General features: G+C 39.9%; 1 protein-coding gene across 5 annotated transcripts in view; it reads left to right on the plus strand.

The window, feature by feature from the left end:
- DTNA (dystrobrevin alpha) overlaps positions 1 to 22,170 on the plus strand; it is a 101,336-nt gene that overhangs the window by 59,649 nt on the left and 19,517 nt on the right. For 2 of the 5 annotated variants that reach the window (XM_075706329.1, XM_075706332.1), the window contains 7 exons: positions 4,159 to 4,236; positions 4,858 to 4,950; positions 11,906 to 11,993; positions 15,077 to 15,174; positions 16,536 to 16,649; positions 19,949 to 20,045; positions 21,547 to 21,564. In XM_075706329.1, the coding sequence (XP_075562444.1) occupies positions 4,159 to 4,236; positions 4,858 to 4,950; positions 11,906 to 11,993; positions 15,077 to 15,174; positions 16,536 to 16,649; positions 19,949 to 20,045; positions 21,547 to 21,564 (586 nt within the window). Of the gene's footprint in view, positions 1 to 4,158; positions 4,237 to 4,857; positions 4,951 to 11,905; positions 11,994 to 15,073; positions 15,175 to 16,535; positions 16,650 to 19,948; positions 20,046 to 21,546; positions 21,568 to 22,170 lie in introns of all 5 variants that reach the window. The other 3 variants (XM_075706328.1, XM_075706331.1, XM_075706330.1) reach the window with 3 other exon arrangements.

A 22,170-nucleotide genomic window follows, 5' to 3' on the forward strand; every position in this document is an offset into this window, starting at 1 on the left:
AAGATCTTTCACAACTAGTAAATACAATGACAAATTGTGGGGAACAGCTGAAAGGAGATTGAACATTATATGTTATTGGCAGTTTAATTGCATCTGAAGCACTGATTTGGGGTGGGTATGCAATTATTCCAAAGCTCAAAAGAGGTCGGATTCAGGCTTTCCATGAGATTCTTCTTAGTTTCTTCAAGCCACTTCAGAATCAAAGTCTGCTTAAAATTTCTCTGTTTGCTTTGCTTGGTTTGAGCCACCAAGTCCATAAGAGAGCTTTAATGAGGAGGTTGGCATAACAGTAACAAGCACCTTTCTTCTAAATATATACAGCACAGAAATTGATATCAACAATATGCTCTGTGCAGGTCAAGAACAACTTTAAAGCACTTGCATTAAAAAAGAAGAAACAAAAAATCTGTGATCTTCTCCCAAATACCGAATCACAGTCATTTGCTGCGATGACAACTAATATGTGATTAAAACCACAGGTCCTGTAATTTTTTTACTGTAGCTTTTAATCTCACATTTGGTTTTGTGATCTCTGATTACCTAAGGGCAGCAGAACAAGGGAATATTGCTGCAGAGTAGGTAATGCCCTTGCAAACCCAATGAATTGGGTATGTTATGTCAAAACAGGTAAATTGAGCATTATAGAAATTTCTGTCCAGTCAAGAAGAATACCTCTATACCCTGAATTAATATTTTCTTCCTTATTTGGATTCTTTTGTTTCCCAGCTGCAGTCTATCAGTGCTGCCTTAAAGTACATAGCTACCATAGTAATGGATGCAATCTCTTTCTCTTTCTTAATAAATGTCATCTTTAAGCTAGCGAATTATAAGGCTAAGGTGCGATAAGATGAAACAGAATGTTTTTTCTTGCATATTTCTCAGCCCCCGCCTCACGTTTAGTTCTTCTAAAGGAGTAATAAACTGGAATAAATGGAGTCATGCAGCAGATTCTGCTGAACTTGAAATTACTTGGCAATTCTGTGGTAGATAGAAAGATTGCACTACACTATCAAATGCCCATAGCCAAGGAGAAATTGAGTCTTATTTAATGCTGAGTCAGAGTAGCTGGTGTCTTTTTTGAACTCCACATAAAAGCTAAAAAGAATTGGATATTCTACCTGGGCATAACAAGAGAGTAGGCCAAATTTCTAGGCAACAGCTAACTTTGAAGCAAAACATACTGGTTGCTGCTGTTGTCCATGTTTCTCTTTCTAAGGAGTGTGGTAGACTTGAACTGCATGTTGCTGCTGCATGTTGTTTTCAGAACAAGATGAGAATTCTCCTTATTTCGTCAGCAATATTCTACCTGCTAAAGGAAAGGTTTGTATGTCTGATTGTTTAGTAGCCAGGTAGACACTAAAGAGGATATAACATTTACACCAATATTGTTAGGTCTACATTTTGCAAACATCTGCTCAGAGTTGGAGGTTTTGTCTCTTAATTTGGATGGGGGAGCATTCTTTGGCATCTTACAAAATGTTCAGTTTTAACAGGAATATATCTTTAAAATATATGTTCCAGTTGGTAGGACCCAGAGAAACTCACCATGGCCAAAACAATCTCTGAAGTATTAGCTGTATTTTGGGGAATATGTGGAGGATGTAGGAAGATGTGGAAGAACAAGAAGGACAAATGACAACTCTTCCAAATGAAGGAAGGTTGAAGGCAGAAACAGGGACAAAGATCAAAGGGATTATACAAAAGACAGCCTAACCTTGGTATCCAAAGATACTGAAATTATGAAAGAATTAGTAAGCACCTGGAGGATAATAAAACAATGAGAAATAACCACCATGGATTTGTCAAGAATAAATTATGTCAAACCAAACTAATTTATTTCATTGACAGGTTAACTGGTCCAGCAGCAGATATGATACAGGTTGACCTTAAAAAGACTTTTGATATAGTCCCAGATGACACAGAAGTGCCCAAAGGAAATATGGACTAGGGGAAATTAGTATAAGAGCAACACTGAAAATCAGTAATTACATTTTCAGAAGTTTACTGTCTTTCTAGGAGGAGGACGTATCAGCTGGGATTCTTGAAGGCTATCCTAAATCAGACACCATGCACTATTTCTTGTAATGACCTAGTGGGAGCAATAGAGTGAGTGTATGCAATTTGTAGATGGTACAAAGGTTGAAATAGTTACGGGAAGCAGTGCTTGGAGAGCAGTTTCTAAATTAAAAAATGAGCTCAGTTGCAATGGTAGTAATTGATGTCCAAATGATCTGAAATCAGTTAGAGGAAACTCAGTAATTATAAGTTAAAAGTGCTGTAGCAAGGAAGCAAATAATCAAATAGAAGATGGAGCATAACTGGATGGACAGAAATATTTTAACAGAGGACCTAACAGTTGCAGTGAACCACAAACTAATTGAAGTCAGCAGTATAATTGTTAGATTGCATCTGACCCTGGGACATCATGTGGAAAGCCATTAAAACTCATTCCGTGGAGGAGGAGACATCTGCCTGGAGGTTTGCACCCAGTGTAGGGCAGCAGCATGGGGACAAGTATGCTAACCACCATGACAGAGCCCAGAGGAGACACCCAAACATCAGAAAAGCTTAGAAAACATGACTTGTAAGAAGAGGTTGGAAGATACAAGTTTGCTTAATCAACTAAGAAGGAAATGGACATTGATAGACATGATATCAATTGCTCAATGAGTAACGTTTGCTTGCCTGTCCCTCCACCCTAACTATGTTGCTTTTGGAGCATAGGAGAGGAGAACTTATGGTTGGTAGAGGGGGCATCACACTGCACTGTTAGAAAGCAAAGTACAAAATCTGCCCTGGGGTCTTTGGTCTCCCATTGTGGCAACATATTTAATTAAGAACCGAAAGCTGCATTTTTGGCTGAAATGGCACACCCTGTACCCCTTGAATGCATTTTCCTTCTGTAACTGGGAAGAAAACATGGGTGGAATACGTGTCCTTCTAGATGGCAGGGAGCATGTTTATCTGCGTGGATATCACTTCAGTGGAAGTGCAGCAAACATAAGTAGCGTGCTGATGGGCATAGAAATGTGAAGCAAGCATTTTTTCTTGCTGTGCAGTACAGCATTTCATTCAGCTATCTTCCAGATTTATTATAAATCAATAGGGCTTGGGTTCTTAGGACACCCTTTGGTACCATCCTTTTCAGAACCCTGCTGCCACCCTTGACCTCCCAAAAGGAAGGGAATAGCACACAGCTCATCTTACTAAATCCCTTCTTTGCCCTAATATTAAAGGTTTTGATCTTATCATAGAATCATAGAATGCTTTGGGTTGGAAGGGACCTTGAGAGCTTCTGTCCATCAGAGCTACATCTGCTCAGATTTATCATGCATCACATTTGTGGAACATCATCTGCCTATATACACACAGATGCCTGGATGCACAGGTGCATGCATGCTCATACACCCATCTTTTGACCAAAGACATTTACAGTATCAGTAGCCAAACCAAGAAATTAAGGTGAATAATTTTTAAAAAGAAGAAACTGAAATATATTTTTGTTTTGCTTTGTTGTTTTTTTAAACCAAAAATGTTGCAGCATGAAAGAAAAACTAACATTTCAATCTCTCCATTTTTAGCCAGTGTTATCTTATTAACATGGGTATTTTAGCATTGGGAAAGATGCAGTTACTGCAATCCATTAAATACTGTAATTAGGGGAAAAAAAGTGGGTTTGGTGAACTCCCTTTTTTTAAAATCAACAGAAGAACAGTACTTCAGAAAATTAAACTGGTGTATTCCATCACTGGATCTAAATAAGCACATTTCCATAGATTATTGAAACTATCTTAGGAAAATTGTGGAGAAAAGCCATTTAGCTGTTATGGTGAGGATTTCCCAAGCTGCGTTTAAGATGATGTTTATCTCGGACTCCACCTGGAAACTACGCAAGCCTTCAGCTCTCTGTCTGTGAGAGAAGCACATTTTGTTTGTCTTTTGTGTAGTGAAGGCTTTATAGTTTGCTTTTGGAGAACAGGAGGGAAAACTAATTCCTGACTTTGCATTTCCTGAAGTTTTCTAAAATTTCTGTAAAGCTTCTGTTGTTATTTTTATTCAGTCCAGGGCGCTTGAATGAGTTTCTCCAAACTCTCTTTTGTAATGAATTTCAGGCATCGCTGTTTACCCTCTTCTTAGTTTTCCTGTCTTATTAACTAGCTCTCCTTCCAAGAATACTGAAGTAGAGCAGAGCAAACTGCTGGCTAGGGCTGCTCCAGCTTTCTTGAAAGGCAAAGGGTAAGTTAAAGAGAGAGTATGTTTGTAGCTTGCACTAACAAAACTAAACCAAAACCTTTTCCTCTATTCCTCCCGCTTTTAATATATTCTATAAACATCTTTCCTGAGAAAATTGTGATAACCAATTAACCCAGTAAGCTAAGTAGGGCACGTTTAAGAATATTTATGTACACCTGGATGCGTGAGGTCTTGATCAGATACTTCCAAGCAAATCCAACTTGTGATTTCAGCATGTTAATCATGTGTGTGACATATGTATATTTAATATATATGCAAGACATAGTGTATTAAAGTAAATAGTGCCGACCTCACAATCTGCTGTATTTTGAAATAAATGGTGCTGTACAGCTCCAGTCCCTGGCCCGATCTGGCATCTCACTGATTTCTGAGGCTGGCTCTGTAATCGAGAGGGATTCTGCCATCCAAAGCCATTAAATACTTAACATATAAATTTCAATAATAACAAAATAATTTCTGTGCTTGTTTTCCCCCCTCCCCCCCAAGAACACTTAAGTATTCCTTCCTAAATTCCCATTTCACTATCTCACTTGCACCTGCTTTCTCTGTTTATTTCCCTCTGTCTGTCCGGACCGCACCCTCTCTCCCCCGACCCCGTTTCAGGTTACAGTACAGCCTCGATGTTGCAGACAGGCTGGCCGATGAACATGTACTCATCGGGTTGTATGTCAACATGCTGCAGAGCAACCCCGCACGGTTAGTGCAGGTTTGGCACCTTTGGGGAACCCAGGAAAGGGACGTTGGTCGGCCAAATGCTCGCACTGTTTCCTCCTGGCTACAAGCTGAAGCAGCTCTTCATGAGCACTAACCTAAAGGGAATGCGTATGACTATGGGGTATGTCCTCCCAAAGTTGGCCGATTGTGGCAATTGCTGTTACTCTCTCTAGTGATGTTAAATAGCAAGGTATGGCAAATAATTTCTTAGTTAAAAATGGCTATACAAACTGATTTGGGATACCATGCTCTAGTCAATGCAGGACTTGGTGATGGTACAGAAATCTTCATACAACGATGACTAACAAGTCTATTTTCAAGGTATTAATTTTTGAGGTGATATATAATTTGCAGCTTCACCTTACCTTGAAAGTAAGAAGTGGTAATAGTATGTAAACAATGATAATAATAATAATAGGAATTTGCTTATTAGCCTAGTGAAGGAAGGAGTTAATTTGAAGTTTTCCATAAACCAGGCATTGTTTTTAAATCTGCCTGATTTCCGCATTGTTTCAATCTTGTATATAAATTTGCCCTTATCTTTCATTCAGACTCAAGTATGACAGGTTTTCAAACACGTCTAGTTTATTATTTCTGCTGGAGTGAATATGGAGCTTTGTCCTAAACCCACCTGCTGTCCCAGCACTTGCGGATGGTGGCATCGCAGCAGGGCACCCCAGGGAGGGGAACCGCTGGCTCGCCTCTCCAAGTGCAACAAAACTCTAGGCTTTGCAGCCCTGTACCAGCAAGGTGGTGAGCAATGTAGTATACAGCCCTAAAAAATGTGGCGCTGAACAGAAAACTGTACAGTGTTTCTAGCAAAACTATGCTCATGAGGTTTCTTTTGCTCGTAACGAACCCTTTGATTTCCCATACTGCTTTGCAGAATATTTCCCAGGTTAGGAGAAACTCTCCATTTACTCTCATATGTAGATAAGGCAACAAGCAACTTCTTTTGGGAGGGTGAATGCAACAGTTCTCTGCAGTCTTAGAAAATTCACTTCTGTGTGTAGCTCCAGTTGAAAATGGGAGTAATTTGCCATGTAGCTGTGCCCAGTGGAGAAAAGAGTCTGCCTTCATCGGTCTCCATCTGCTTCTCTACTCTCTACCCCACTGGAATGTCCCAGTGGGGAAAAAAAAGGCAAACTGGTTTTTAGTGAGGGAAATGAAAACCCTTTCTTCAAAACAAAAACACTTTGAAGGGGAATTTCATTCCTGCAGCAAAACTTCCAGAAAGCAGGCTTATTGAGTAATATTTACACCGTGGCTGTGAAAACAAGCTGTTAGGGGCATGTGTTTAGACCAGTCGTTGCCCACCCATAATTGAAGAGGACAGGAGTACGCTGCCACTCGGTCTAGTTTGACAGGGAGGAGGAAATGTCGCCCTGCCTACCACGAGTGACTTGATACAGTTGTTCAAGAAGCCAGCAAAGACTGGACCTGGTTTAGAGTCATTTTTGGTACTAGGCTACTGATGCTATGTCTGTAATTCATTTAGCTTCAGTGAGGACCACCCGTTAGATCCCCTTGTGAGTGCTTAGCCTCATCTTTACCACCTTCATCCTCTAAATTTTATCCAGTGTATTCCAACCTGTTCCTTCAAGCTTTTGATCCGGCCTCACTAAGGCATCGTACATTTGTATCCAAATACGCAGATACAAATTATGTGCCATAACATCCTTCAAATTGTATGGTTTTGAGGGATGAATGGGGGGTGACTGATAATGGCCTTAATTGTTTAAATAACCAATGCAAATAAACATCTGACTACTGACATGAAATCAATGTGGTCACAGCATCCTCAATGAAAAACAAACTCAGTTACTTATTAGATTAGATTTTGACAGATGTAACCAAGAGGGACAGTCATCTTAGTCATGCATCAAACCGCGCTGCATTGCCATTTTCTGCTTTGCTGCAATGAGACTGGTAGTAGAGAAAGTGAATGGTTATGTCTTGGTAAAGGCAAGAAGAACAAAGTGTTGCCATCCTGAAACTCCTGTGTGAAGCCAGTTTCCTGAGGCCTCTGCAGGAGGCTTGGCTGCTGCATCTCACATAGCCTGGGGAGGCATCTTCAGGTAAAGGTGAACTCCTTCTGCCTATGCCCCAAAGCAGCCAGATGCAGTTTGCTCAAAACCCACACAGCTGTGTTAGGATGGTGCTGAGTTCAAGTTATTTCACCCTGCAGCTCAACAAGATGTGGTAACTTGACTAAAGCATGTACTTAACCATAATCAGGTGGCTTCAGATTTAGGCAGGGCTGCAGCTAGCCAGCTCAGCTGTTGTATGTGCCTGCAAAATACCACGTGTACATACCCATATGTGCCATCATGTATTTTCAAGTGCTACTGCCAGCCAAAGATGAAAAGAGGAATGACTGTAGCTGGACCTTCATCTGAAAGAAAAAACTACAGAAGTACTTTGTGAGCATAATACATAACATTATCTTGAGAGCATAGTAGCATTTCAAAACAAAATGCGGGGGGGTTTTGTTAGATATTGAGTCAGGCTAATTTATAGTCCAATATAGCCCAGTATACCTTTTTTTCCTTTTTTAAGTGTAGCTAGTATTTATATTTGGGGGGTTTAAAATTAATTTAATTAATTTTTGCTGCTTATCTTTATTTTTCATCTGCAGTTATTTGATACCACAACTAGAAGTACAAGTTTTCCTTTCCATCCCTCACAGGCTAATAAGCTGCTGGAGGGGTTTTTTAGACTCCAGTACTCCAGGGCAAATTAAGAAACAAGAGAAAGACTTAATTTCTTATTTGTAGTAACTGTATGGGTAGAAAAAGTATCCCTTAGCCAGATATTTTGGTTAGTTTAATTGTCAAGTGTGTTTTAGCATGTAAAACCAATACGTGATATTTAATTTAGTTCATCTTTAGTGTCTGATTCTGAAAAAGAACACTTAACTGCAAATAGTTTTCCTTTTTGTTCGTGTAAGTTAGAGACATTACCTAGTTTTGAATATTAATTCCACCTATTTCAGTCTTTTTCTTTTCAGGTGCAGAAGAAAATAAGATAAAATGTATTTTAAGTAGGAGGTTATTTTTGTTCCACAGAAAGTTACTTTCGGATTTTTTTATGTTATACTGTGTAGTACTGTGGTGAGTCATATTTCTGTACTATAACAGTGCCATGCTATTCTATGGTATTTTTAAAAATGTTTATTAAGGGGGTGTGCACAACAACTAACTGTAGCTAGGAAGGTTGGTCAAATCTTCCCTAGAAAGAGGAAAAACATTCAGAGACCCACTGATTACAGAGGAAATGTCTAGACACTTGACTCCCTTGAACGGAGTTATTTTTTATGATTATATGCACATACCGTAGTGGTGTTAACATTTTGGTGGTAAAATCTTGGTGATTCTAAAGTCAATGGCAAATTAACAATAGCAGAGGGCTCAGATGATATGTCTCAGTTTCAAGTGCCTTAAAAGGACAATTTTGAAAGTGTCACATATAAACAATCCTCGGAATACATTTGGTGGGTTGCTCTTAGGTCATTGTTCTTATAGCCCCGAGGTTTAGAAATATACCCTTTAATTTGTCAGTATTTTCTATAGTAAATTATTAAGTGAAAGTCTGTAGAATAAGAACATGTAATGAAGACCACACTGATACCTCTATTGCAAAAATTTCACGAGAGACTGGCATTTCTGAGACTTTTCTAACCAGTGGCAACATAATTTTAAGACCATCAGGGAACATCCATATCGCCTGTTTCAGGGTGCCTACTGCAGAACAGGCTGATTTGACACATCTAAAGCCCGAGAAATAGCAAAGATCCTCCAATGTCACTCCTGTGTTCACAGGCTGTCATATTTTTCATCCTTTGACTGGAGTTTTGAGATCCTTTTCTTTATGGGTCTCCTTTAGGCTGTGGAATATCACAGAGAACAACTAAAGCCTAAAAAAGAAGTCCTGTTGTACAGGCAGTAAGATTAGATATTCACTCTACATCTGAATGATAATAATTCTGCCAGAGCAATTATTGCTAATAATTATAAAGTCTTTAAAGAAAGGGTCACTAATGGAGGAGTATTAAAAATATTGTTTAATTTTTTTTTAGAAAAGAAGGATCAGCAGCAGGATATTTGTATGCAAGATGTTCGTTTTCTTCCAAAAGGATGCCTGAATCATTCTCTTGAGGGTCCCAAATTCTGCACACTTATTCATAATATTTTAGAGCTTGTGTGTATTTCACTGCATCATTGTTTCACTGCATCATTGTCCGTGAAGTTGCTGAAGCAAAACAGAAGTGAATTATGGCAAATCAGAACTCTGAGACATAAAAGTCTTGGCAGTTGAGGTTAATGCTGCTGTGCGTACCTCTGTGCTTAATGATCACACAGAATAGGTACATTCCAGAATTAAATTTATCTCAGACATTGAAATTTAATTTACAAAGCTTTGGGGCCAGTGATTTGTGGCATTCATAGACCAAATTTCACATGCTGCTACATCTATTTTATGACATCCACCTACACATAAATGTATATCAAAGACATTAAATAGCAAGTAAGAATCAAAAAGCTGCAGTGGCTTGGTTCATTCAGTAAAGTCATTGTCTCAGGGGTTAACTCACATCTCAGAACTGTGTTGCAGATTGTGTTATGCCAACAAGTGGAACCATAATCCATTATTTTTCCAGGGTGGATAATATGATTGCACATTGCTGTAAAAAGAAGAATTGATGCTGAATGCTTGCTGTTTTCATAGCCATCTGTTAGGATGTGATGTTTTAGTCATTATGGAAAAATTAAAAATGAATTATGCTGTCATGAAAGTCACCCTTATTACCTGGTTTGCATAATTTTATGTGTCTGCAAGAGTTGCTTCCCTGTTTCTTTCTCTGGATGAATATCAGGACAGTAAGCACAAGGATGTAAGAAGCAGAACTGTATAAATTTAGAAAAATACCTGTAGCTTGAGTCTTTTCAGAAAGTAAATCAGTTATCCCACAAGAATCTGAGTAAGCATAGAATTAAGCTATATGTGTAACGACATAAATTAAACATAACCAAAACAAAAAAATCAGTTTTCATCTACCACCAGAAGTCTTACATGTGGTCTGCCGCACAAGCTTAGCTTACACAGATCCCCTCTGGGTCTGACTTTTCATAGCTTTACTGTTTTTCTAAACTTCATGTTTGTGGGCTCACAGGTTACTGTCAAAATGAGAGAAAAATGGTGTTTGTCTCTTTTCCCTTACCTCAGCAAGCCATAACAAATCCACAGGACTCCCAGCTTTAGTTTAATGATCAATGGATATCAACCACTACTCATCTTTCAAACATAACTTCTAAATCCCAGTGGACTTAATCAAGCCAACCAAAAGATGCACATTGCAGTTCCCTGAGGTACCTGGGGATATGAACTCACTGAGAAACTTTGGAGAAATATTTCCTTTTCCTTTTAAAGATGCCAATTCTTCAAAAGCAGAACTTTTTGCACAGGTGCCATTTTCATTCGGAAGGCTTTTCAAGTTCAAGATAGGATTTCTGGCAAAAATCAGAATAAGACTCCCATGCCAAAATCACCCTTGTTTTGCATACTCTTTTGAAATGTGAAGCTCATTCGCCAGCAACCAGTTGCATGCCCTGAAGAGCCCATGGGTAAGGAGGTGTGTGCCTGTCTCCCTTCAGCCAAAACATCAGACAGTTCCCAAGGGGTAAGAAAAGAGGTCAGACTTACCTCTGTCTGGGATAGTCTGCAGGCTGTCTTGTATTCCACACAGCAAAGCATTCTTCTCACCTGTTCTTAGGGGCTTCATTTTTTTTTTCTCTTGTATATACTAAAAGTAATGCAATATAGGATCCTAAATCTCGGGATTATCCAAGGTCAACTAAGCCCTCTTCAGATTTCATTTTTTGTCTGTTTATTAGTTTTGATGGTTCTCAGCAAACTTCTAAATGTTTAGAAATAGTAAAGGTTCTCACTATATTACCTTTTTCCTGCTCATCTGACTAAATAATAGCCTTCATTTAAAATAAGGACAGCTGGCAAGGGATTAACCTGAGGGAAATATTTGCCTTTGATATTCTTAGGGAAAAAAAAAAGTAATAAGATGCAATATTTTAAAGGAATTCAGCATATTTACTGTTTAGTTCTTACACTTTCTGAGTAATTTTTATGGAGATTCTGCGCATATGACCAAAGCTCTTCAAAGTTGGTGCTAGTAGACTCCTGCATCCTGGCAGCAGGAGCTGGCCCAAGTTAAAGTGAGTCCAAGTCTGGGATCAGTGATGATACCTGAGTAATAAGTTGCAATATTTTAAAGGAATTCAGCATATTTGCTGTTTAGTTCTTACGCTTTCTGATCACCATTATGTGATTCGCTGAAATCTTACTCCCAAATATCAGGAAACCAAGAATAGAAGAGAAAGTCTGATTATAAATTCCTAGATCAGTGGTTCCAAACTGTAGTCTATGAGGCCTTGGTAAGTGCCCTGCAAAACTGTGTGAAATACTGTTTTCTGTTGCAAATCTGACAAAGCTTCTAAAGTTTTTCTCAACAAACATTGACATTCCCACTAATCCACTGTCCAAAAAGTAATGACTCTTCTAGGTGATACAACAAAACTGAGAAGTAAAAACAAATGCTGACTGGTGGCCCCAACCACCTCCAACCCCTCTTTGGACAGAGTAGTCTGCGAGTTGTATCTTGCACAGCCTTGGCCAGGGGTTGCAGACAGCTGCTGTTTCCCCCTAAGGGAAGGAGCTGCCTGGCCCCAAGAGCTGTTCCTTCCAGGGAAGTTACCCTCCCAGTTCTCCCCTTTGCTCAATTAACATCTGCTGTTGTTAATTTGGTGACAGTTTGCTTCTAAATTCTGTAATGAGGGTGTGTGAGTGGTCAGTGTGACACAGCAATGGTCTTTTTTACCGTGTATTAACATGTCTTCCCTCCTTCCCCTCCAACCCTGAGCAGTGTGCTCGACAGCGCAAGTCGCCTGGATGAAGAGCATAAGCTGATCGCCAGGTATGCAGCAAGGCTGGCAGCAGAAACTTCTTCATCAGTAAGTGTTTTAATTAAAGGAAGGTACTTTCCTTCTGTCGTGTTCCAGGGGCTTGGCAAGATCAAGGAAATTACATCTGACAGTCTTAATGATTAATGGATTGTTTTTTCCTATCCTTTTCATCAGATGCTGTTATGCTTTAGTAATAACACTTTTATGCAGTCCATTTAAACCGAAGGATCCACACACTAATGCATATAATCTATATACTAATGCAGTGGTATTTAAACAATTACAGCAAAGGGAGTCTGACATCTTGAACTCAGGAAAGACTAGAAAATAGTGTCTGGACTAGCTTTGGTTAAAGGTTAATGATTTCCTGCAGTGGAAGAATGGGGTGGTGAATCCGTTTTACTCTTTAGTTCAAATATCATGGCCACTAGGGCCCTAAGTGCTGAGGATTTTAAAGAATGATCTTCAGCAGGATGACTGTAATGACCCCCTGCATTAGCCTCAGCTCCCATTTCCATTTCGGAGCCATGATTATTCTGCTCTATGTATCCCAAGATAGAAGGTGGTGACAGGCTAAAATCTCACTAACTATATTCAGGAATAAGAGAGAATGAAGCAGGAACCTAATCGAAGTATATAAAATCTTAAATGGCACAAATAAGGTTGACCTAGTTACTTTTTTCTCATCTCAGCACATTTGATAGAACAAGGGACCATAAATGATGGTTAAGTGGAAAGCAGCCGGTCCGGAGTGTCAGGAAGCATATTTTCACACTGAGATTTACACAGCAGGATCAGTTGAAAGGGCGAAATCAGGCACCACTCTTCGTGTAAAAACACTGAGTCACGTTCATCCCAAGCGAAGGCAGTAAAGATGAATCTGCTGCCCCATGCAGCCATCTGTTATGGAAGATTTCACAATACCTGGAGCTGCAGGGGAAGAGGGGTGCACGAGTTCTCCTGCTCTGCCAGCCCAGCCCAAATCAGTCCTTTCCAGAGGTGGTGTCGTGCTTTAGCCCCAGCCAGCAACTAAGCACCACGCAGCCACTCGCTCACTCCCCCTGCCCCGATGGGATGGGGGAGAGAATCAGAAGAGTGAGAAACACTCCTGGGTTGACATAAGAACAGTTTAATAACTGAAACAAAATAAATTAAAATAGTAGTAGTAATAATAGCAAGAATAATAATAATAATATACAAAGCAAGTGATGCACAATGCAATTGCCCACCACCCGCTGACCGATACCCAGCCGGTTCCCGAGCAGCGATCGCTGCTCCCCAGCCAGGTCCCCCCAGTTTCTATACTGAGCCTGATGCCATATGGTATGGAATAGCCCTTTGGCCAGTTTGGATCAACTATTCTGGCTGTGCCCCCTCCCAGTTTCTTGTGCACCTGGCAGAGCACAGTAAGCTGAAAAGTCCTTGACTAGCATGAGCAGTACTTAGCAACAACTAAAACATCAGTGTGTTATCAGCATTATTCTCATACTAAATCCAAAATACAGCACTATGCCTACTACTAGGAAGAAAATTAACTCTATCCCAGCCGAAACCAGGACAGATGTGACACAGTGTTTCAAATTTAAGGCAACCTGTAGGTGGTGGTCCTGTTTCTGAAGGACGGTAATTCTTTATGGGAACAAGATTTTCCATTAATAATGTCTCTGGGTAGAAACTGGTAGAAATCAGTTGTATATGACATGTGTCGGTGATATGGAAGAAAACTTAGGAAACAGATAATATTTAAGTAGCTTTTAAATAGAGCTGTTTTGAAGGAAAACACTGAATTTCTCATTGCCATGCATCTGTTCTCTTTGAACAAAAGAGACAGAAGGAAAAGAGAAGGTTTCTGTATACAGAAATCTCTCCGAGGACAAGAGTGGCACCACATTAGGAACACAGTGGAGATTTTTAAAGCTTTCCTGATGGTCATTCTGTTTTTTAAGGAACAAAATGTATGAATAACACTGGGAATTCAGGATAAAGATCCTGGTTCCCCCTGTATCAGTCATGACATCCACCAGCATGTGTCAGTTCTTCTTCTTCATGCACTGCTCTGCTTCCCTATGGTTGGAGTGTTAATGGGAAAATGTACATGTAGCAGAAAAAACAGTAAATGCTTACAGACATAGTGTACTGTCCTTTCCCCACAGACAGTGCTAACAAAGGATAGCACTGAGATGTATCTTCATCATTTTTGAGGGCCCACCTCCTGGAGGAAGAGGTGCCTGGCATCACATAAAATTGGGCTCCAGAGTTACACTTCACAGGGCTTTTATGGTGAGAAACACTCAGATCACAGCAGTAACTAAGCAGAGTATTTTTTAATGTCTGATTCTTTCAGGTTAGAGTTAGGAATAAATGGATATCTTTGGTAGCTGTGAAACTTTAAATGTCTTGCTCTGCGTTTTCATTGATACAATACTGAAATACAGGAGTGTGAACAAGGAAAACAGTGTTTGGTTATTGCTGATGAACATGAAAAAAGAGCATAGTCCAATGAAGATGTAGTGAGCACTGTCTAGCTTGGTGAGAAATAGTTTAATTGCCACTTCATTTTATTGGGGAAAAAAGGTTCTACTGTACCTGAAGGACTGGGGAAAGAGGTTTTCTGAAGTATCATCAGAGTGTATGGGAAAACTTGGCCAAATGGGTCACACAGCCAGACTGAAGACTGAGTACAGCTTTCAAACCAATTGTAGAACGGTACTTTCAAGAGAACGAAGCATCACTGCACTGGAAACACATCCACTTCTTTTTGGAGACAGACACTGGTTTTTGCTTCAGTGTATTCCTCTTGTCTGTAGTATCAAAATTAAGAGCCGTGTTAGAGCAACTGCCTGTGGCAGTGCCATTGCCTTTTACAATTGGTTCAGAGGAAGCCCAGTGAAGAAGCAATGAATGACAGGGTGGTAAACACTGAGTCTTATTTACTCTAGCACTTATCCTGCTTTTACTAGCAATGGAGCCATACTGGTATGAGCACAACATGGATGCTCTTTTTTTAGCGTAGGCAAGCCTGGTACTGCATTTTCTGTAAGCAGATTTCACAGAACAGATCTGTGTTGAACTCATGGGTGCATGCTGGCTATTCTTCCTTCAGTGCAGCCTTCTCTTTTTTACAGCAGCAGCAGCAGGGTCAGCAGAGGGGGGCATCAGATATCTCCTTCACCATTGATGCAAACAAGCAACAAAGGCAGCTGATTGCAGAACTTGAAAATAAAAACCGGTAAGCATCTACAAAGTACTTGGTATTGTTCAGTCCCATATATTGTGTATGTTTGTTTGCTTCTTAATATTTTTTACCACCTACTTCTGTCCAATATGCTTATACATGCACATACACGTCCCCCTACAAAAAGCACAAAGGCACAAAAAGGTCCACAGAATATGACAAAGGCTTTGAAGTCCATAGCCACCCTGTGTTTTAATGAGCGTACTGTTCAATGACGTGATATAATCATTGATACTTTACTGTTTGCGGCTGCTGTTTGTTAAGAGTTAAAAAAAAAGCCCGTCCTGTTTCAAAACCAGATTAACTTTGAGTTGGATCCTCTGTAGCACTACAACATGAAATGATAAAAGGATCAGTCACACTGGTAATGTTATGCTCCCCTGCTTTTATTTGTGAAAAAGATGATTAAAGCTCTCCAGAACACAGTCTGCCTGGGAAAGGTTTGCAGAAAGGTTAGCAGCAAGTTAGGCTGCTGATTAAATGAGACACTAGGTACAAATGTGACCAAGTCTGAGAGAGCGTGTCCAGGATCCGGCCCCAAAAAGCCCGTGATGCCCGTTTGTTAGCAGCAGAGGATCTGGCCCTGGGTATCAGGCTGCCTGATGCCATGAAATGTATGGCAAAAGAGCTCTGCTTTTACTGCCGGACTGTAAAATAGAGGCCAGCCCAGACCAGATGGCTTCCTATTCCAAACTCTGCACTGCCTTCTGTCACCGTGTAATGAGCCACCAGCTCCACTCTCGATTTGTCTTTCATAGTTCGAGGCTGCCTCCTGACCGTCTGCTATCCAGCACGTTGTGAAGAAGACACAAAATTCACAAAGGTTTCAACCTCCTGCTGCAAAGCTTTGTATTAGCCTTTTGACAGCGCTCCAGGGCTGGCAAGCCAGTCTTAACAAGTCCTATTAAAGAGCTTCTCCATGAATTGTTGACCACTCTCACATCTCTACTTAGACTAAAAGTATTTTTTTAAGTGCTAAATATTTTCTCTGATACTTAAGAAGGGCCAGATAAGTTATTTTAATTTTTAAGTTCGTGTGGTGCTTGAAATGTTCATGGGGAAGAATTAGAAGGGAGCAATTTAATTAAGCAAAGAGCTATTTTATGTCTACCTCTGATTTTTGGGTGTCTTGAAGAAATATCTCCCTTTATGGCGAAATCCTAAAAGTTTATTTAAAAAATATCCAGAGCCCTCTCCCATCGCTGAGGGCTTCTTTTGTTGGGTGGAGCCCAGTCATTATGTCTATGCTGATGAAGAGCTACATACAATCACACTTTTTCTCCTCTTGTGATGTCCAGTGAGCTGGTTTTGTGGAAAATTACTGACTTAGTCTTCTGCTTATTCTCCTCCCCAAGAGAAATCCTACAGGAGATCCAGAGGCTGCGACTTGAACATGAGCAAGCGTCTCAGCCCACACCCGAGAAGGCACAACAAAATCCCACTCTCCTTGCAGAGCTCCGGCTCCTGAGGTAAGTCCACAGCAGTGAAACCTCTGGCCATGACTGGGGCCAGCCAGTCATTCTCAATAAGAGCAGAAATAAGAGATAAGCCTGGCTTATGATTTTGGGGGCTTTTTTAAGTAAATAACAAAATGTGTATTTTTTTCTCCATTTTCAGTGCAGGCTGTAGTCCTAGAAGTAATTAAGCTTATGCTTTAAACAGCATGCATGAGGAATCTCACATATTACTCATCTACATTAAATTAAGCATGTGCATTAGTGTTTGCAGAGCTAGGCCCTTAGGTCATTTGGAATAGGTCCCCACAGCGCTGTCCAAATGCCATTAATTATATGGGGAAAAATGGTGTTCTGTCAGAACAAATGCTTCTACAAAGACTTCTCGTTTATGCTAAAGTAAATACAGACCCACATGAAAATACAGCCAGAATTAGATGTTAATTTTTGGAAATTTCCCCCATGTGTTGAACTCTAAGGAGAGGTCAGTTGTCTTCACGGTGCAAAACCAGGCTGCAGAATGGTCCTCCTTGTCACATGGGAAGTGAGGAGGTATGTCATCTGCAGCAGCTGAAAATTAGAAGATCATTTCTCCAATTATCCCACCAAGCTAAAAACATTGATGTGGATGTGTCTGCATGTTAATTAGGATACTCTACATGGATTTACTAATTGCCATGTATATCACATTGAAAAAGAACAATTGTCATTGGCCGAGATCCGTAGGCTCCCTGCAAGTCCTGAAGTTCATGTTGCGAGAGCTAGACAGAGAATCCAGTAAGAACTATTCAAAAAACTTCACGTAAATAGAGGATAGATTGTAAATACTTTCTTTCTAGTGAAACAATGCTGGAATAAATTTTATCACCTCCCATAGAGCAGTTCTCTCATGAGGATACTAAAGAACTTTTTTGGCCACTTAGCTACTCCTCACACAAGTAATATTTTAGTGGTCTGATTCATAACCAAAGGAAATTACTGTAAGAAGTTGTGCTAAATTTTTTCTTTGCAAATACTGTATAGTTTTATTATTGAGTTTTCCACACTAAAATATTTTTCTGTTTCACAAATAATTACATTTGTTTTCCAATCTGCAGACAAATTAGCTGCTTCATTTCTATGAGTGATTTTAGTATGTAATTACTTCTAGGTATCTACAGGCAAGCAACATTCTGTGAGACATATAAAACTGACTATGATGAATATGTGTACACTGCATAAAACATACCAATAATGTAGCTCCTGTGCATCAAGCCTAAAGTCTATTTTAAGCAGGTTTAGGAGATTAGCTTTCTATGCAGTTGACAAATAAAATTCATTACCCTTAAAAAAAAAATCAAATGATTGTGCAGTGTTAGCAGACTGACTACTTATTTTTTCCCTCTTTTTGATTTTGCTACACATATTAAAGCATACATAATATCCTTATTTGAATTTCCTGACATGGGATGTCCCTAGGGCAGTGATGCTGAGTTCCTCAATTATGATCTCTTTTCTGATTTAATATGCAGTGTCAGAATCAGAAAATAGCTTTTAACTGTGGGTCTGTACTGCTTTGCACACCTTCTAAAATGTTCGTCATTTGAAAGGCAAAAGATTGGCTTTTGATTTACTGTGGAATTTTGACACCACCTTGAATTCCTAGACACTTAAGAAGTCACGAGGCTGTTCTTATCCTGTGTAAAACAGCAGGACTCAGAACAGCAGCGCTGATTTACATCTGTTACCCCACAGATTTTTGGGGCTTGTAGCAATTAGGGCAGTAGGGCAATTTAGCTCATATAATATTAAGAAATGCTGGAATCTGTACATTATGTTGTGAGTACCTGTCCCAGCATCTGTCACTAGCTGCTGTAGTGTTGCAGACTCGCTGAAATGAGGTTCTGAACACAGCATTCCTTCACATTACCAGTGCTGTCTTGGAGACAGGTTGGAAAGCCCGTTACTTCAAAGAACTTGCTGTGGAGTACAGCGGGAGAAAAAAGTCAGAGGAGCAGTCTATACATTGCACGCTGCTTAGATCCTCTCTCCCCATAGAATGAATCTGAAACCCAGCAGAGGTCTGTGCTAGGACCTGCCACTTTGAATTACATGGAGAGGGTATCTTATTTTTATTAGCAGTTTCTTAAACTCAGTTGCCTTTGTACAGTTCATAGCATTTCCAACCATTACATGCCCAGAAAAGAAAAGCCAGCACGGGCAATTTGTAGCAGAAAATATATTAATCCTCCAGAGGAGTAAATACAACCTGGCAGTGTTACTATATGATCCTGTTATATAAGTGAGAGATAGCACACGCTACAATCCTGTAGAAATCAGTGTTGCTTATATCAGTAACTGCTCACTTACAGAAAAGGCTCAAAATCAGGGTTTCATATTTCCCTAAATATAGGAAATGTACTTAGTCTTGTTGGCTCTGGTGCTTTTCCACTTAGGATTCAATTGTCATATTTTGTCGACAGTACAAGGCTATCAACATAGTGTTTTTATGTTATTTGCAACACAGTAGTGTATAAAATATACCTAATATGTATATTTTTCAACAGTAATGTTTTTAATTGCGTCGTAGCTTCGTGTTTATGTGGGGACCTCTCACACAATTTAGTGATTGAACATGTGAGAGTGCTGAACCCGTGTCCTGTGCAGTGGAGCCGTGCAGAACCAAAACTGTTCGAGTTTATGTGGGCACAAACTGGCCATTACACTTGGAGTGGCTCAGTATTCACACTGTCACACGACCAGCACTGGACTCCGAGTCCAAAGAGCTATTTTCAAGCAGTTATATCTCCACTATGTGATAGTCTTACTCTTGCTTTCAGAAAAAAAAATAGAAACAAAAGCAGGTCTCTGTGGGTTTTCTGGCTGAATTTCTGAACTCTCCTAGCTTCTCTCATATCTCGCTCTGTTGGTGCCCCTGCTGTAATTTCCTGTCCTTCAGGGCATGGCTTTAATTTCTTCTGACAGCTAGCGAGGTTGTTGACTAGAGAGATCCAAAGACAAAAACTGCCAGGCATTCCCACAAGGGAATATAACACAAATTTGTTTGAACCTCATTTGTTCTTTGGAGAAGGGTCTGTGTCAGTGTCTGTCTTTTTCCTAATCACTATATTCAGTCCCATGAATATTCTCAGTGTGAGGGAACTCCCCGGCTTTCTTGTAGCCCCGTTTCCAAGCACTGTGCTAAATTCATACAGTGTGTTTGCTTTCCTGTGGTCTATAGGCATATACCTTATAGTCGGGCTGGGGAAACGATGCAGTTAAAAGCTGTTGACGCTGTGAGGGGTAAACTCTGATCAGATCTGCTTGTTTCTCAGACAGCGGAAGGATGAGCTGGAACAGAGGATGTCTGCTCTCCAGGAAAGCCGCAGGGAGCTTATGGTTCAGTTAGAAAGCCTCATGAAACTGCTGAAGGTAAGGAGCTCCACCTGATACTACCAAGGAGAACAGGCAGAGTGACGCAAGAGAGGAGAGGAAAGAGATATGACCAGAGAATTCTGCAGAACTTGACTATTTCCACCCATAAAATTTGGCTTTGTTTCCTTCCCTTTCTATTTTTTGCCTTGGTCTTCCAATTCAGGGCTTTCAAATGATGCTCAGATGATGTTGGTCCTGTAGTAATACTGCATCATCATTGTCACCTACTGCTAAGTGGATGGAACATCAGAGACAGGCTCTGAACTATTGAAGATTTAATACAACGCTTTAAATAAAACTGCAGCATGATGCAATACAGCGCTGGTTTTGCTCTTTTGTAGAAGGATTTGGCCACATCTCTGGATTTCAGGCTAGCAATCTCTGGATTGGCCATTCAACAATGTCCAAACACAAATATTTTGTGGTCCAGTTTCAGGTGGTTTTAGAGTTGTCTCTGTTGAGGACGTCAAATTAAAAAAAAAAAAAGAGTAAGAAACAAACCAACACGTAAAACAAGTTAACTAATAAATGTGAGAAAAACAACTCGTCGCTGTACACTATTACCTGCTCCAACTGACAATACAGAACTGCTTTTGCTAGTTCCTTTAACTTTGCAAATTCAGTTGCTAGTTCTGTCAGACATGCCATTTGACAACCACATCTAACTCTCTGATCTTAGAGATGCTTTCCCAACAACACTTGTTCATTTTCAAAAATACAGAAACAAGCCCTTGTTAAACAGATGAAACATGCCTCAATAAAGGATCTCAGTTAAAAATGGAGATATCAAAAAGCGTGTGCATTTTTAAGACATACTAGGGTAAGATGGAAAACGTGTCTTTACTTGCAGAGTCCAGCCCTATCTTACCTGATGTGCCTCAGGACAGATGATGCCAGAAATTCATGGTGGAAGAAAGTGCTCTGAATAGCATAAGGCTCTTGTTTTGTTGTTGGCCATGCTAGGTAAAATCAGTGCATGGAAATTCAGTGCAACTTGGGTCAAATATGGCTCTGATAAAAGCAGACAGAATTTCACTGAAATCCATTTAGCAACATGTGTTTGCATCAAAGGATGAGTTTGATGCTTTATGTCATTTGCATCTCCTCAGGCACAGGCTCCTGCAGCCACGATGCAGGAATTGGTGGCACCTGAGCAGCAGAGCCCACCTAGTAGCCAGCAGATTTCTGGGAGCTGGGAGTAAACAGGATACTTTTCGCTCTACCTGTGAAATGCTGCAGTGCTACAACTAGCAGTCTGGGCTGCCTGCTGTCATTGCACTGCCTGGACAAAGACAAATTTGGGGTAGGAAATGATAGTAGCTTTCTGCACGCTTTGTGCTGTTCTGGTGTTTCAAAGTGTGCAGAGGTGGGACCATAACCTGGTCACGTACCAACTATCTTGACTGTACTTTTAACACTGTACTCCCGATTTGGTTTTGTTTTCTGTTCTTCACTTACATCCTGGCTAATCTTATGTGCTGATCCTCTTTTTCTTTAGGAAGAAGAATTGAAACAGGTAGTAAGTTACCTCCTTGTTGGAGGCCTCACTAACTCCTAAATGTGATTGTGTTCCTGTGATTTATTTCACTTCTTTGCTTGAAATGTGTGTGTGTTCTTTTGACCAAAATTAATATTTTGCAGTTCTTTCGCACATTTTGTTCAAGTATCTTGGAGCAATTTTCACAAGTAAACATCTTAGCGCTCTAGAAAATGAGTTGTGGGTACAAGGAGTCTTGATCTTTTTCTCAATCCTCTAAATAAGAACACATAAGACATGGAAACCACTAACCATAGATACGTGAATTAAAGAACACTTCTACCATAGATAACATTTTGAAAATGTAATGAGAATTTTGGAGCTTTAGGAAAAATATAACTGAGTTTAAATTAGGCCAGGACAATGAGTTTGAAATCCCACTTTATCCAGAAAAAGTCAGGGCATTGTGTGCACATCTTTTAAAGTTGGCACTGATACTAACAGCCCCATGAATCTTCAGGAAAATAATGTTGTTTCTAAATGGCTTCTGCAACGTAGATCAAAAAGGGCAAGTATTTATACTACTAATGGTAAATTTTAGAAGTTAATTGTTTTGGAGCTTTTTAGTATTGAAATGGATCTTGG

The sequence above is a fragment of the Pelecanus crispus genome, chromosome 2, assembly GCF_030463565.1.
Source record: "Pelecanus crispus isolate bPelCri1 chromosome 2, bPelCri1.pri, whole genome shotgun sequence".
NCBI lineage: Eukaryota > Metazoa > Chordata > Aves > Pelecaniformes > Pelecanidae > Pelecanus > Pelecanus crispus.